Source organism: Bufo bufo, chromosome 3, assembly GCF_905171765.1.
Source record: "Bufo bufo chromosome 3, aBufBuf1.1, whole genome shotgun sequence".
In the NCBI taxonomy this organism is placed as follows: Eukaryota; Metazoa; Chordata; class Amphibia; order Anura; family Bufonidae; genus Bufo; species Bufo bufo.
The window spans coordinates 385632264-385649172 of record NC_053391.1 but is presented as its reverse complement, the minus strand read 5'-3'; the positions used below and the strand labels follow the sequence as shown (position 1 = coordinate 385649172).

General features: G+C 45.1%; 1 protein-coding gene across 3 annotated transcripts in view; it reads right to left on the bottom strand.

The window, feature by feature from the left end:
* The window catches only part of TRIM37 (tripartite motif containing 37), a 156416-nt gene that overhangs the window by 124815 nt on the left and 14692 nt on the right, over window positions 1-16909 (bottom strand). For all 3 annotated transcript variants that reach the window (XM_040424758.1, XM_040424759.1, XM_040424757.1), the window contains exons 2-5: window positions 15893-15994; window positions 14880-14920; window positions 9485-9601; window positions 3393-3480 (exon numbers count right to left, since the gene is read on the bottom strand). In XM_040424758.1, coding sequence (XP_040280692.1) covers window positions 3393-3480; window positions 9485-9601; window positions 14880-14920; window positions 15893-15994 — 348 coding nt within the window. The remainder of the gene's footprint in view (window positions 1-3392; window positions 3481-9484; window positions 9602-14879; window positions 14921-15892; window positions 15995-16909) is intronic.

Sequence of the window (16909 nt, the reverse complement as noted above, 5' to 3'; positions counted from 1 at the left end):
CTCGGTCCGGTGCCCAGCTCCACCTTCCGAAGTCCTGCGCCGCCTCTAATATAATATGTTCAAGAGCCGGCGCGCTGACGTAATCCCTGAGCCTGTTTGAAATCCCGCGTGTGTGCACTACACACTGTAGTCTGCGCCCGTGCGGACTACAAGTAATGGCATCGTCGAGCGAAGTGCACATGCCGGCTCAGGGATTACGTCAGCGCGGCGGCTCTTGAATATATTATATTAGTGGCGGATATTAGAGACGCATTATTAAAAACTTGAAGGATAGTGGGGACCCATCGTATTCGAGGAAGAAATGTAGCGGGAAAAAATCCTGAATGATCGTGATCGGCGATCACTTAAACGTTTGGTGAAATCAAAATCGAAGAAAAACAACAGTAGAACTCAGGGCTATGTTTAATAGTGAAAGTAAGAGCATTTCCACATGCACAATGCGAAGTGAACTCAAGGGATTGGGACTGAACAGCTGTGTAGCCGTAAGAAAACCACTAATCAGTGAGGCAAACCAGAAAAAAAGGCTTCAATTTGCTAGGGAGCATAAAGATTGGACTCTGGAGCAATGGAAGAAGGTCATGTGGTCTGATGAGTCCAGATTTACCCTGTTCCAGAGTGATGGGCGCATCAGGGTAAGAAGAGAGGCAGATGAAGTGATGCACCCATCATGCCTAGTGCCTACTGTACAAGCCTGTGGGGGCAGTGCTATGATCTGGGGTTGCTGCAGTTGGTCAGGTCTAGGTTCAGCAACAGTATGTGCTCCAAGAATTAGCCCAGCTGACTACCTGAACATACTGAATGACCAGGTTATTCCATCAATGGATTTTTTTCTTCCCCGATGGCACGGGCATATTCCAAGATGACAATGCCAGGATCCATCGGGCTCAAATTGTGAAAGAGTGGTTCAGGGAGCATGAGACATCATTGTCACACATGGATTGGCCACCACAGTGTCCAGACTTTAACCCCATTGAGAATATTATTATTTTTTTGGTGGCGATTTTTTTTGGGATCAGGCAGTGTAAAATATGAGGATATTGCTGCGGAAATACCATGGATTTTAGACTGAAATATTCTGCTACATCTGGACATTCCCTAAGGCCTATTTCATACAAGCAATATGGAATTAGTCAGGGTCTGCTCCGGGAAAACTTGGCGGTTTTATATGCAGATTTAATCAGATTTGTCTGCGATTGTGTTCAGCTTTTGTTTTTTCCTGTCTTTAAAACGCGCTCTGTGTGGGAGCACGATTTCCAGTTATGGACACTGCACTTTTCACAGGACCGCAAGGACTTATAATGATTTACAACGTCTCTGCCTGACCTTGTCTCTACTGAATGCCGACACATAATGCCTTCAGTATAATTCAGGAAAGAGATCATTATAATCCCATGCAGTCGTGTGAAAGAGGCATTGTCCATAATGGGATATCCCGCTCCCATACGGATCGTGTTTTCCGCAGTGGACACGCTTGTCTGAAATTAGCCTAACATTCAATATCTCTTAGCAACCACCCATTAAATTAAGTTTTTTTTTTTTATGTGAGCCCCACTCATTTTTAGGGGACCAGGGCTGTGTGAAAAACATATGTGCATAACCCCATTGAAATGAACGGGTCAGGATTCAGTACGGATGCTGTCCGTTTGCGAAACGTATCGCATTCAGATGGAAAACTCACTCGTGAAATTAGCCTTAGGATGCATTTTATGCGGTGAAGCATTCAGTGTCTGCAGGCTTCTCATTATAGTTGGTGAGTCATTTTGAAGCTAAAATCCAGGCCGGTGCACTCAGGTCAGTTACAGAGAATTGAGTGACGGAGAAGATGGTTTCTAATCGATCTTCATTGATCGTGCTACAGGAAGACTGTTCTACTCCGTGTGTTCAGGCATTTCACACTAACCTATTGCTCACACGAGCATATAGAAAACAATCCAGTCCGCTCATAAAATTTCTACCCTGATAGATCTATATTGGAACTGTACCATTAGATGAGCTGTGATGCACTGGGTCACAGCACACAGAACGGGACTTTACCCAGAACAGTGCAATACTCAGAGATGACCCCTTTCACAATGCAGGCACCTCATTCTAGCTCAAACATCCCTCTACGACGTCCATCTTCTATAATAGATCAGGGGTTTTGTTGCAATTGCGTTTAGTGTTTCAGTGTTCTCCGTGCGAGTGCGATCAGTTTTGATCCTTTTTTTCATGCGCGTGAAAAAAAATATAAAACCTGAAGGCCTCATGCACACGACCGTTGTTCTGGTCCGCATCCAAGCCGCAGTTTTTGCGGCTCGGGTGCGGACCCATTCACTTCAATTGGGCCGCAAAACATGTGGACAGCACTCCGTGTGCTGTCCGCATCCGTTGCTCCGTTCCGTGGTCCGCAAAAAAATATATAACCTGTCCTATTCTTTCCCGCGCTTTGCGGACCAGAATAGGCAGTTATATTAAAGGCTGTCCTTGCCGTTCCGCAGATCGCAGAACGCACACAGACTCCATCAGTGTTTTGCGGATCGCAAAAAAACACAACAGTCGTGTGCATGTAGCCGAAGACTTACAAACAACATCTGCTAGCAACCATCAGTGAAAAACCCATTGCATCCGGACTACATCCAGGTTACATCCGGATGTAATGCGTTTTGCACTGAAGCACCATTCATTTCTATGGGGCCAGGGCAAGGGCAAGGGCTGCGTGAAAAACGCAGAATTCAAAACATGCTGCGATTCTCACGGAATGCAGAAATGATGCGTGAAAAACAACGCTCATGTGCACAGAACCATTGAAATGAATGGGTCAGGATTCAGTGCGGTGGCTATGCGTTCACTTCACGAATTGCACTCGCACGGAAAACTCGCTCGTGTGAAAGGGGCCTAAGGGCTCATTCCGATGGCCGTAGTGTATTGCGGTCCACAAATTGTGGATACTCAAAACACGGATACCGACCGTGTGCGTTCCGCATTTTGCGGACCGCACATGGCCAGGACTATGATAGAGCAAGTCCTATTCTTGCCGGACAAGAATAGTCATTTCTATCTTTCTTGCGGGGCCACAGAACGGATCTACGGATGCGGATAGCACAAGGTGTGCTGTCCGCATATTTTGTGGCCGATTGAAATAAATGGGTCTGCACCCGTTCTGCAAAATTGCGGAACGGATACGTTGTCTGAATGAGCCCTAACAGCGGTGAATGGATACAAAATAACAGCAGCCATATTGCAGAATCTAATGGGTAGCCTTTCCAGAAAAGTGAGTCTGAATGAAGCCAAAAAGTGACCCAACTCCAATGAGTATGGTTATGGAATGAGGTTATCAGACAAGCACATACGGCCATGATGTGAACACTTACTTTTCACCATGTCATCTATATTGCATGCTGAAGGTAACTCACCATCCCTCCCCAGAGCGCACATTGATGGCAGATGCAGATCTTACAAGTCCAACAAAACACGCTGAGCTTTTCATGATGATTTTCACATCTGAAAAAAGAAGGATATAGAGAAAAGCAGAAAGGAATCCCTAATATGTAGCATTACTTTGCCATGTTATTTTAACGACAAAACACACTTTTAATAATTTTTGTTTCGCTTTTTTTTTACACCCCCCTGGAGCTAATGAAATTCTGCTGGATTATATAAAAATAGGGGGAAACCTACATAAGAATTTGTAAAAATGAGGCTGGGTTTACATGTCAGGGAACACTCAACATGACACGCGGAAACTTTTGTCAACGCCGACCCGCTTTCAGTTTAGCTCCACTAAATTGAGCTAAACTGCAAGTGGATACCTGTGGAGGCAGACACAATGAGGAGGCCGCTGCCAGGAATTTTGGCGCAGTATCATTGCCAAAATTTCACCTGAAAATTCCACCATGTGAATGGGCCCTAACAGTTTCTGCTGCAGCACACAAAAATTGCAAGAAAAACCACGGAGGTTTTACAATTTTCTCAAGCTTTTTTTTATTTTTATACCCGTTTTATTGAAAAGTAAATACAAAGAAACAAGACGTCATGCATCATACATAGAGAAAGTGGTATGTGGTGTACACGCATTGTTGCATGACATATTACAGCATACACATCAAAGCATTCAAGGCGAGGAGAGGGTGTAAATATGGCCCCAGTGAAGGGAAGCATACCCATCTAAAGGAACAATGAAATCCAGGACTTCAAGAAATATAGCAAGTGCATGTGTATATCAAATATTAATGTGCACAAATATTATGAAGTATGCAGAGAAAGGTGGAATCTAGCAACTGTTGTGTATAATTAAAGGTGAATTACACCAGGGGTTCCATGTCTTATAAAATGTTGTTTCCTATTTTTGTATATAATCCTTTTATAGGGTGGGTTCACACCACGTTCTTGTATACTGCACAGATGGAAATCTATGGTGAACGGATGCCACTGTATGGCATCACTGCGATATGCCTTCATCTAGAGTTGTTGCGATACCAAATCTTTGATTCGGTTTCGATACCACGCGAAAAAAATAAACCAAAAAAGCCTCGTGCATTCCGCATTTTTAAAAATGGCGAATTGCGCATTTATTATTATTTTTTTCTGTTCCGTCGTTCACCGCATAGATTTTTTTTATATTTTAATAGTTTGGACTTTTCTGACGTGGCGATATGCAATATGTTTATTTATTGTTTATACATTTTATATGTGAAATTGGGAAAGGGGGTAATTCATGCTTAATATTTTGGTGGATTTTTTTTTGTTTTGTTTTTTACACTTTTTATTTAATAACTATTTCCCCCCTTAGGGGCTAGAACCTGGGATTTTTTCATCCTTTGTCCTATTCCCCCTGATGGAGATCTATCAGGGTGAATAGGACTCCACACTCTCCCTGCTGCTCTGTGCACACAGCATCAGGGATGTTACCATGGCAGCCAGGGCTTCAGTAGCGTCCTGGCTGCCATGGTAACTGATCGGAGCCCCAGGCTTACACAGCTGGGGCTCCGATCAGAAGCGGCCACTGTCACCAATGAGGGGGAGGGGAGAGGACCCTGTGGCCACTGCCACCAATGATTTTAATACTGGGGGGTTGAGAAGGGCAGGCGCACTGCGCCACCAATGATAATTACCCCTTAATACAGGAGGCACCCTGCCTCTGACATCGCATTGCCGGCACCCTGCCTCTGACAGGGAGCTGCGCTCAGCTTAGGTTAACCCCTCAGGTGCCGCACCTGAGGGGTTAACTGCCGCTGAGCGCAGCTCCCTGTCAGAGGCAGGGTGCCGGCAATGCGATTCTGCTGCCGGCACCCGCCTCCTGTATTATGTATTAAAGACTACTTTTCCTGGGTCCAGACTTTCAGTATTTTTAGGCTACACAGAGATGTCCCAGCACTAACTATTAGTCCTGGGCGCCGCTCCGTTCGCCTGCAGTGCCCCATTACTGTCTCCTCTCCTGCTCCATATGCTAATTACTATTGGAGCAATGGGGAGGAGACATCAGCTTCTCTAGTGGGTGTTCCTTCTCCCTGGCTGTAGCACTGTCCAATCGCAGCGCAGCGAGAGGGAACGCCCACTAAAGAAGCTGATGGTCTCCTCCCCATTGCTCCCATAGTAATTAGCATATGTAGCAGGAGAGGAGACAGTAATGGGGCACTGCGGGTGAACGGAGCGGCGCCCAGGAATAATGGTAAGTGCAGGGACATCTCTGGGCGCGGCTCTGTATAGGAAAAGTCCTATCATAGGTGGCGCTGTACGTCCGCCCCTCTCTCCGTTCATTGGTGGCAGCAGCAGCACAGGGGGGAGGGAGAGACTGCTTCCTTCTCCCCTGTGCTGCTGAGGGAACATGAGCGCGCTGAGAGCAGCGCGCTCATGTTCAGAGATACTAGACTGCGCAGCCCAGTATCGAAAAAATGGACAAAAGTATCGATTGGTTATCGAAATTTCAATACCCGCAACAACCCTACCTTCATCAACAGGTACTTGTTGATAAAGGCATATCGCAGAAACGCGTCCTGGTTGTTGGGACATTTCACTTTGGGTGGAATAAAACAGATATATTGAAAAAGAAGATAAGACTGCCGGGATTTATTTATATTTTCCAAGTAGAGCTTGCTCCTTCCCGTAGCAGCGTTCACAAACTGACGAGTGCCGACCAGCTGGATTATTTAACTGTATGGCATCAGTCTGAGGCATATGTTATAATGTAGACATTTTTTGTATACGTTAAACGGATGGGAAAAAGGTGATGTGAACGCAGCCTTAGGCACAATAGTTTTGACAAGGTTCGCCACAGACAGTGAAGGGGATATACGGCGATCTATCTCAGCACTATCGACTTTGGGGGGGAACGGAATTGTTTTGTGTAGTAGTAAATGTGCGTGACGACTCCTGCGGTCCTCCGCCAATAGACCCTGCAATCAAACCCTAAGAAGGGTGGGGACAAACGGTTGCGTTACCTGAAACAGTAGGTTCGCTACTGCAGTCCAGGACGACTGTATCTCTGGACAGAACCACATAAGATTTAAAAAGCCTGTGTCTGGAGAAAGGCATCTATGACACAGTGTAGTGGGGATCCTGCCCATTCGGAATAGCCTAACTGGACTAAGATAACACTGGTATAATATACAAAGGCGTATAAGTTTATTATTAGCTGCAGGGACACCAGTACTGGAGCGGTGAGTGCCACTCTCCACTCTTCAGTAGTGAGATTTGGGATAACATTGCACCATTTGTCCCCTACCTGCAGGGGGATGGAAAGCAACTTTGATTTTGTCAAATGACTATAGATGGAAGAAATTAAACCCCTGGGTCCTTGTTTTCTTAGTATGCCTATCAAAGGGTGGGAAGAAATAGGTAGGCGTGGGGCTGGGAATTGCATAGAGAGCATGGAGCAGCTGGAGGTATAAGTAGAAGCCTGGGCAAGGAGTGGAAACATTTTGTAGAGGTTTCCTTGCAGTCAAAGTTGGGAATCACTAATTTAACCTATGCATATACTCTGGGTATCAGGAAAACCATAAATGGGTTACCTAACCATTACCAGTCATGTTTATTTTATGGATGATAAAAGATGGAGCATACTTACCATTTACATGCCGTTCGCAAAAGAGCCAGTGAAGAGTTATAAAATTTACTTACATAGTTTGGCTCCACCTGGTGTTCAAAATGTATAGCAATGTGCACATCCATCTAGGGCTGCAACGAGTACTCGATTAAATCGAGCAATTCAACACAAAAAAAAATCATCGATTCGTTTGTGTCACGTGACCGCAGAGCAGGAGTGAAGCCATTGCAGGAGCCGGTGTTCTGCCAAAAGTCTATACCAGAAGTGACGCGGCCGCACCTGAAGTGACGAGACCGCCAAGGAATCAGCTGGAGGAGGGTGTGCGCGGCTCTGCGCAAGCGCACATCCACCGGCTTAGCAAAGAATTATTGCAGCGCCGCGATAGAAGTACTTCGTACACAGTGCATGCGCGCTAAGGGGTATAGAGATTTTGCAGCGCAAAATGTTTCATCAGATCTCCCTACCCCTGAGTGTGCAGGCGCCCATAAATCAGCAGTTGCAGTTCAGCTCTACAATGTGGTGAGCTCGGTATCCAGCACTCAGCTCTGCGGTAAGGATGAACTGCAACTGATGATTTGTGGGTGCGTGCGCACTCAGGGGTAGGGAGATCTGATGAAACATTTTGCGCTGCAAAATCTCTATACCCCCTAAGTGCGCACGCGCGGTGTACGAAGTACTTCTATCGCGGCACTGCAATAACTCTTTGCTAAGCCGGTGGATGTGCGCTTGCGCAGCGCCGCTCACACCCTGCTCCAGCTGATTGCTTGGCGGCCTCGTCACTTCCGGTATAGACTTTTGGCAAGGTATAGAGATTTGGCAGAACACCGGCACTCTCCATACCAGTATGACAATCTCTCAGGCAGCTGCTCCCAGCCAATCCCAGTGCTTCTCTCATGTACACCTCATGTGAGAACAGCCATAACGGGTCCACTGATTGGTTAGTGGTAAGACAAATGCTGATTGGCTATAAATGGATTGGGGGCGGGGCTTAGCGCAGCCGGGAAGTGTAGCGTTTTCAGGTTAGTGCGCTGTACATTACTGGGGCTGTGGGGGCCCTAGCTGCTGTCATAGGGTTGTCACTGTTACGGAGCTGAAGGCACTGGGAGGGGGGGGGGGGGGGGGGGGGGGGGCTGATGGCACCGGGGGAAACTAAGGGTTTTGGGGACTTATGGCAGGGGTCTGATGTGTTTTTATAAAGGAAAACAGTCTATTAATTCATTGTTTCTTCTTAGAGTACTCGATTAATCGGAAAATAATCGGTAGAATACTCGATTACTGAAATAATCGTTTACTGCAGCCCTACGTCCATCTGATGAGCTGAATGCCAGTGGACACATTCTCAGTCGCACTCCACAGCAGAGTCTCTGTACAGAAAACCTCTGTAGAGCAGAAAATAGTAATAGCTTTCTTCCCTGTGCACACTGCATGGGAGCCAATAAAATGGCTCTCTTCCCCGCAGAAAGCTATTTCTATTAGCTGCAGTGAACAGTGGATCACTATACATACACCTGCCTGTGGGGAGAGTGACTGAGCATGCATGACCAGCAGCACACAACTCAGTAGATAGACTTACACATCGCTATACACTTCGAACAGCAGGTGGCGCCATACTACGTAAATAAAATGTCAATTTTCACCTGGATTTTTTTATTTATTATTTTTTTAACTTTTTTTTTCTGTTTAACGTATAGTAGAATACAGTGACATGCAAAAAGTGAAAACGCTGACTGGTAATGCTATAAATGACAACCAGGGATGAGCAAACCCAAACTGCAAAGTTCGGGTTCATATTGAACTTTGCGAGTTCGGATACCCGGACTTTTTCACTGATGTTCAGGTGAAAGGACCTGCGATGATGACGCTGCACTCACCACGTGGGGAACACGGTGACGTCATTGCAGGTCCTTCTATTTTCATTCAACAGGACCTGCCAAAGGACCTGCAATGAAGTGGTGAGCGCAGTGACATCATTGCAGGTCTTTTGGCAGGTCCTGCTGAAAGAAGATAGAAGACACTGCGGCAGCGCGATCAAGTGGATAAGGTGAGTTCTTGTTTTTTTTTTGGGGGGGGGGGGGGTTACCCCTAAATGGCCATATTCTTTTGCATTCTGTCTTAAGAATCCTATTTTCTGCTATAACCATGTTATAACGGAAAATAATAAAAGTGAAGTTCGGGTCCTCATTGACTTCAAGTTCGGGTCCCAAAGCGAAACTTTGACTGAGGTTCGGCTGAATCCGGCGAACCCGAACTTTCACAGGTTCGCTCATCCCTAATGACAACCTATCAATTCTCTTTACAGACTATAAATGTTGATGTTGTCTACGATGCCGCTAATTGATTTGTGAACAAATAGATAAGATGTCCTATGGCATATAGGAGGGTAGCAACACACCACATGTCAATCAAAAAGAAACTGAGAAATATGTAAAAAATAAAAAAATATATATATATCCTTTCACTTACTTGTCCTTCTCATTTTCCTCATGCTTGTTAAGGCTGCATAACTGTAGTGTGTCAAGACGTTGTGTAACTTCTTCGGCCCATCGGCAATTAACCAACTCCCTGAGTTGCAAGGGAGCTCTGAAAAAAAAAAAAAAAAAAAAAAAACTCTGTTGATAACTTTGGTCTGTTGAGTCAATGGACATTAGTTATCTGTAGAGTGTGTGGGACATCTACAACATAGCGCAATATTCTTAGCGCGACTGAACCGCAGAATGTTTGGAGCCCATACCAATAACAATATACGAGCAAAGTATCTACAATTTAAAGTGGTATTCTGGTTGTTCCCTATCTACAGTATCACAAAAATGGAGGACCTGGAAATTTATGAAGGGGCTGGTCGAGAATGAGCCACGTTGCTTAACTCATTTTCTAGGGACCACCGGAAATAGACAAACGCTGTTGTAGACTCTATTTAGCACTCCCATAGAGAATTTATGGAGCACCAAGGCACATGCATGACCAGCCTCTCCATTCATTTCAGGGTGCGGGGCCACTTTTCTCATGAACGGTGGGAGTTCTGTGGATAGTGGATAACTTCTTATAACCAGAACACTATAATAAACAAGAACCAAAATCTATTCAGTTTTACATCCTACATTCAAGGACATATTATGGGTTTTAGAGAACACGCATTCGCAATCTATGTGCGGAATGATCAAATCAGGCATGTGCGAGTCCCCAGGACCTCTACCATGTTCAGACATTGGAAATTTGGTGAATATTCTGCACCAAAAATCTACACCAAATTACAGTACAATACATGTGGATGGCGTTTTTAAAACCCTATATTCATCTGTATATAAAAAAAAATAATCTAGTAGACTTCAGGGCATGCTGTACATTTTTAATTCTGCAGCAACTCATTATCTTGCCATTTTGCAGAGGATGTTCACCCTTGCAATGCAAATCTGTAACAGATCAAAAAGCTAGGCTGAATGTAAAGTGGCACTGTACTTTAGGAAAACTTTTAATGTCATAGCGACATCAACATTTTTGATCTGTGGAGTTCTGAGTGCAGACAACCCGACTGACCACTAGAAATAGGTGAGCGAAGCACTCAAATAGTGCAACTCGCTCTCCTCACTGCAGGTGACGGCGGCTAGACAGACTCAGTAGAAAGTCAATGGGGCCGCCTTGATTCTGTCTGCCGTGTACTATGTGAAGGTTTCTCTCTCCTCATTCTAGTGATTGGTAAGGGTCTAAGCACTCGGACCCCCACCGATCAAAACTTTTGATATGTCATAGTGACATAAGTTTTTCAGAAGTACAGTGTAATTTTAAAGGGGTTGGCCACTTTCTGGTTACTGTTGACCAATGTGTTTGCGAGATGATTATATGCCACTTACTAATATAGTCTTTGTTGAAATTCTGCACCATTTTCTATATCTCATAAGTGACCACGGCATTTGAGAGGCCATAAACTAAGAAGCGTACGCCTCCGGTGGAGATAAGGGAAGGCATTCCATTTGAGTAATGAGCCTGAACTAGGCTTCCAGGCTCATTACTTGTATATTGCAATTCAGGCCAGAGGGTGGCAGAACTGATTTGTAATATAGCTATTTTTGTATAGGATAATGGAGAAAATTCCATTATTCTATACAAATTGCAATCTGATTGCATGTTATGGTCCACTAGGGGACCTAAAAAAAAGCTACATTTCAAATCACCCCTCTTTCCCCAAAATCAAAATATAGTATAGCCGGCAGGAGGAGCTATCAGTTTGTGCACAAGCAGTAGAAATAAAAGAACACAGGAATGAAAAACATAACCAGTGGGTCTGAACCCAGAACTGATGACCCCACCAGTCAATCAACCGCCGTCACCTACGGCAAAATTAGAGAACAAACAATGGGTGGGAGCGGTGTCCCCCAATGAACTCAGCGAGAAAGATTTTACAGGAGAGTCCACAAAATCTTGTTTTCTCGCTCGTGTCATTGGGGGACACAGGATTGTGGGACGTTCCAAAGCAGTCCACGGGGAGTGAAGAAACCACACGCCCATGGAAGTCAGTGTCACGGGAGCCTAAGACACCGAAGCCTGCAAGACCTTGCGACCCAGATTGGCGTCTACCAACGTAAAGGTATACACCTGGTAGAACTTGGTAAACGTGTGCAAGGAAGACCAGGTTGCTGCCTTACACAGCTGCAAAGCGGAAGCCTGGTGGAAACGAGCCCAGGAAGCACCCACCGCCCTGGCTGAGTGAGCCGTGATACGGAGGGGCGGCGACTTGCCCCGGGAGCGATACGCCTCGACAATGGCCAAGCGAATCCACCTAGCAATCGTTACCTTGGAGGCTGCCAGACCCTTGCAAGGACCTTCAGGAACAGAGTCCGTACGTCGAAACTACTCCGAAGCGGATAAGTAAATCCAGGGGGCACGAACCACGTCTAGCTGGTGTAGGACCCGTTCGTTAGGATGTGAAGGTGAGGGACAGAACAAGGGGAGAACGATGTCTTCATTGACATGGAAGGCAGAGACTACCTTTGGCAGAAAAAAGGGCACAGGGCGGAGCACCGCCTTATCTTGGTGCAGAATAAGAAAGGGCTCCCTACAGGAGAGTGCCGCCAATTCCAAAACACGTCTGATGGAGGTGATCGCCACAAGGAAGACCACTTTCCAGGAAAAAAAAAGACAGAGAGAAACTGTCTCGAGAGGTTTGAAGGGAGCCGATTGGAGAGAAACAAGCACAAGGTTCAAAACCAAAGGGTATAAAGGGGGGGACGGGGGACGGTGTGAGCCACCCCTTGGGGAAAGGTCTTAACCGGGGTCTTTTGTGTTAGATGCCGCTGGAAAAAGTTTGATAGTGCTGACACCTGCCCTTATAGGGAACTAAGACCGAGACCCAAATCCAGACCAGATTGCAAGAAGGAGAGGATTGTGGGAAGGGAAAAAACGGAGCGGAGGGAGGCTATGGTCCGCACAGAAGCAAAGGAAAGATTTCCAAGTCCTATGATAAATTTGGGATGACACTGGCTTCCTGGCCTTAGTCGGAGAACCCCCGCCACTTTAGAATGGCGGTTTCAATAGCTACGCCGTCAAACTTAGCGATTTTAAATGCTGGTGGAAGACAGGTCCCTGAGAGAGAAGGTCGTCGCTGAGCAAAAGAGGCCATGGAGTGTCTCCTAGAAGAAGGATTAGATCGGTGTACCAGGCACGACGGAGGCAATGAGAATCGTCTGGATGCCCTCCCTCTTGATTATGCAAAGGACCCGGGGTAGGAGAGGAAGAGAAGGGAAGACGTCCCATGGGGCCACCAGCGCGTCCACTGCGCATTCCCGGGGGTCTCTTGTCCAAGAGATGAAGGTGGAAAGCTTGTGGTCGAGCCTGGATGCCATCAAATCCACCTCCGGATGGCCCAACGGAGACAGATCGAGTTGAACACCTCTGGGTGCAGAGACCACTCGCCCCGGTCCACATTCTGCCGTCCAATTCTCCACTCCTGGAATGTAGACTGCAGATAGAGCTGGTACATGTTCCTCCACCCACTGTTGAATCTTGGCCAACTCCTCCATTACCGCTTGACTGCGGGTTCCTCCCTAATGATTGATGTATGCCACCGACGTGGCGCTGTCCGACTGGATCCGGACCGGCAGGCCCCTCAGGAGGGGAGTCCAATGAAGCAGGGACAAATGGTTGGCCCGAAGTTCAAGGATGTTGATGGGCAATCTGGATTCCAACTGAGACCATTTGCCTTGGACTGTCTGAGGTGGGAAGACTCCGCCCCATCCGTGGAGGCTGGCATCGGTGGCGATGACCGTCCATGAGACAGGGAGAAAGGATTTGCCAGAGTCCAAGGCTGGAGCTGAGAGCCACCACCTGAGGGCCGACCGCACACGCGGGGGAAGGTTGATGGTATGGTTCAAAGAACCTGGTGTCTTGTCCCAGGATGACAGGATCGCCCGTTGGAGAGGACGGGTGTGGAATTGCGCAAATTGAAGCGCCTTGAAGAAGCGACCATCATACCCAACGCCCGCATGCAAAATCAGATTGTTGGATGTCTGTGCTGGAGGAGAAGACAAACCGACCACTGAAGGGTTAGCCGATTGTCCGGAGGGAGGCGGACTGACGCCGCGGCCGTGCCGAGGAAGGTAATCTGCCTGCTGGGATCCAGGGATGACTTCTGGAAATTCACCAGCCAGCCAAAGTGTGCCAGGGCGTCCATGGTGATGTGCAGACTGTCCTCGTTCTGACCGAAGGTCGCTGCCTTGACGAGGATGTTATCCAGAATATATGGGGGTCAGTCCAAAAGGATCAAAAAATTTGACTAGCACATAGATGCCACTTACATGGAACCCACACGTAGGGCCTATTTCCCAAACCACAGGGATATCGTCTGGAGGAGATATCAGGACGAGGAATTGAATTTTTTGATCCTTTTGGACTGACTCCCGTATATTATACTACCCCCTGAAGAACCGGTGAAAGTACTGGGAAAACGCAGCATTGGGGATTTTGTTTGTTTGTTGTGTGTCCCTTGAGATCCACTGGAACGGGACTATATCTTTTGAATGTTTCTCTTGGGACTGCCCTGAATTTTTTCCATATCTACTTTTCAGTTTTTTTTTGTTTAGAAATAACATTTGTTTTTAGGGCAATGGCAGCCACTGAAAGGGTTTAGCCACCAAGAGGTGGCTTTGCCCCTTTCGGGGCGGGTGCTTTGCCTGTAGTATATACGGTATGTTATTCCCAATAACATCTGAATTTGAGAAGATCTCTCTCTGGATATATCAAGCATCAAAAGAGAAAAGAATATCAGAATTTATCAACAATCCCACCATCTCATGATATCCTGTGACAACAAACCGTGAGTAAAGAAGGACATCTGGTGTCCCACCTCTTGATATACTGGTACACAGTTTAGATCCTACATCTGATTAACCTGTCTACTGCCCAGACCCTATGTGGATGGTATACTATATGACATGCTCCTTGATGCTAAATAAAATAAAGTCTCATTTTTTAATGCATATTTAATAAAAGTTAGATTTTAGTAAGGAAGATTTATTATGTTTGCTAAGCTCCTTATGAGTATCATACATGTGTTGTAGGTACATAGTGATGTATTCCACCCCATTAGGATTTTTTTTTTTTTTTTTCAATCCAGCTTCCCACTACATTTTGTGCAATATGAAATGGGCCTTTAGAAAGTACAATTTGTTCCCACAAAATAAAAATAAATAAAAGTCCCCATATGGCTATGTGAATGGAAAAATAAAAAAGTTATGGCTCTGGGAAGGCAGGAAACGAAAAAACAAACGCAAAAATGGAAAATCGTTGCGACAGGAAGGGGTTAAACGGAGCAGACATAAGGGTTCGGTGAACAATATTTGAGTGAGTAACACATATCATTATATACCTGCAGTGGGGGCACTGAGCTCTCTGTTCAGTAAGCCATCTCTGTAGAGAAAAAAAAAGGAGAAGGTTAAGATTTACAACTTTTAAATCAATGGCTAAAAAAATGTTTCAACAGGTTTGGAATTAAAAAGGGGTTGTACCAGTAATATAAATGTATCCCACCAAACAGATATCCCACTGTTATATCACTTTTCCCAAATACTACCATTTGCCAAAACTGCCTCATTGTGAAGTAATTAGCCTACCATCACACCCTGTGGCAAATCTGTTCTAATATTTAGTTGCTGTAGATTACGTCCTGCATTGGAGCCTTGCAATGTAGGACTCACAAGCGTCATTGGTAAGAACAAGGGGCGTGATGTCCTGCTGAGGTCAGGACACGTCTCACTGCTCTAAGGCATGATGGGACTGCAGACACATGACAAATCCGAAACTAGAATTCAAGCATGGGGGATAAGAGAAAACTGCAAATGAGGTAAATCTGGGGGAAAAAAAGTATCCAAGAAGAAATAGGATCTAGACAGAGTAACTGATGAAAATCTAATTTCTAATAAAAAGTAGTTTATGGTACAACGCCTTTACCCATTAGGAAATATTAAACACAAGAAAAACTATATAAATGTGGTATTGCAGCAATCATTTTGAGCCAGACAATGGAAGTAACAGGTCAGTTTTACCACATAGGGAACGCTGTAAAAACAAAAACCATAAAAGTATGTCAGAATTGCATTTTTTTTTCAATTTCACCCCTTTTTTTATTTATTTTTTACAGCTTCCCACTACATTGTATGCAATATTAAATGGTGCCATTAATAAGTGCAACTTGTCCTGATGAAAAACAAGCCCTCATACGTTTAGGTAAATGGAAAAATAAAAAAAAGGTTCTTGCTCCGGGAAGGCAGGGAGTGAAAATGGGTTAAAAAAAAAGCATAGTATCTGTAATATAATTTGAAATATGAGAATAAGAAAAACAAACTGGAAGTGTAGGATAACCCGGTAATAGGTAGTACTTACCCGAATACAGCTAAAGCAGCAGAGTTTGGAGCAGTGTGGACAGAGGCGGGCATCTCTTAGCTTTTCCATACAGATGAAACATCTGAAAACCTCCGCTATACCCTATATAAAACAAAATTAAAAAAGAAACGTCAGCAGATCATATTTAGTTGGACTTGTTAGAGAGGATAGGTTACTATGAAGATTTGCATTTTCTCCATTAATTAATTATGTGTGCAAACATAATACATTTGTAATCAACACCAGGTACCCCCCCACTGATGAGCTGTTCCCTGTACTTGCCGAAACTACCACTTTGAATGGAGCCTTTAGCTCAGATCTGCTCAGAGTGTAGTGGCCGTGCTGGGTTACCACTCACTTGTCATTGAGTATCTCCATAGCCCAGGTAAGACGCTTCTGACGTAGTATATGGGTCATGAGTGGCTTGACACAAGGTATGCAACAGTTTATAGCCCATGTCCTGGATACATTTGTGTGTGGTGGCTCTTCAAGCACCGATTCCAACCACATTCCACTCTTTGTGAATCTCCCACAAATTCTTGAATGGCCTTCTCTTGAAAATCCTTTAAAGGGAACCCGTCACTGGGATTTTGGGTATAGAGCTGAGGACATGGGTTGCTAGATGGCCGCTAGCACATCCGCAATACCCAGTCCCCATAGTTCTGTGTGCTTTTATTGTGTAAAGAAAGCGATTTGATACATATGCAAATTAACCTGAGGTCAGAGCTTGAAAATATGACTCTTCTCTGGTCACACAAGTAAGATATGACTCTTATGTTAATTTGCATAAAAGGCGGGAAGTACAAAAATGCATTATACTTATTGAATTTGTCTGCAAATGAAATGAAAAGTGTAATTTATATGTTTAGGGTAACACAATGAACATTTAGAAACGCTCAGTGAGGGTAGCATAGTAGAGGTGACAGGTTCCCTTTAAAGGCTGTGGTTATCCCTGTTGCTTGTGCACTATTTTCTACCATACTTTTTCCTTCTGTTCAACTTTTCATTAATATGCTT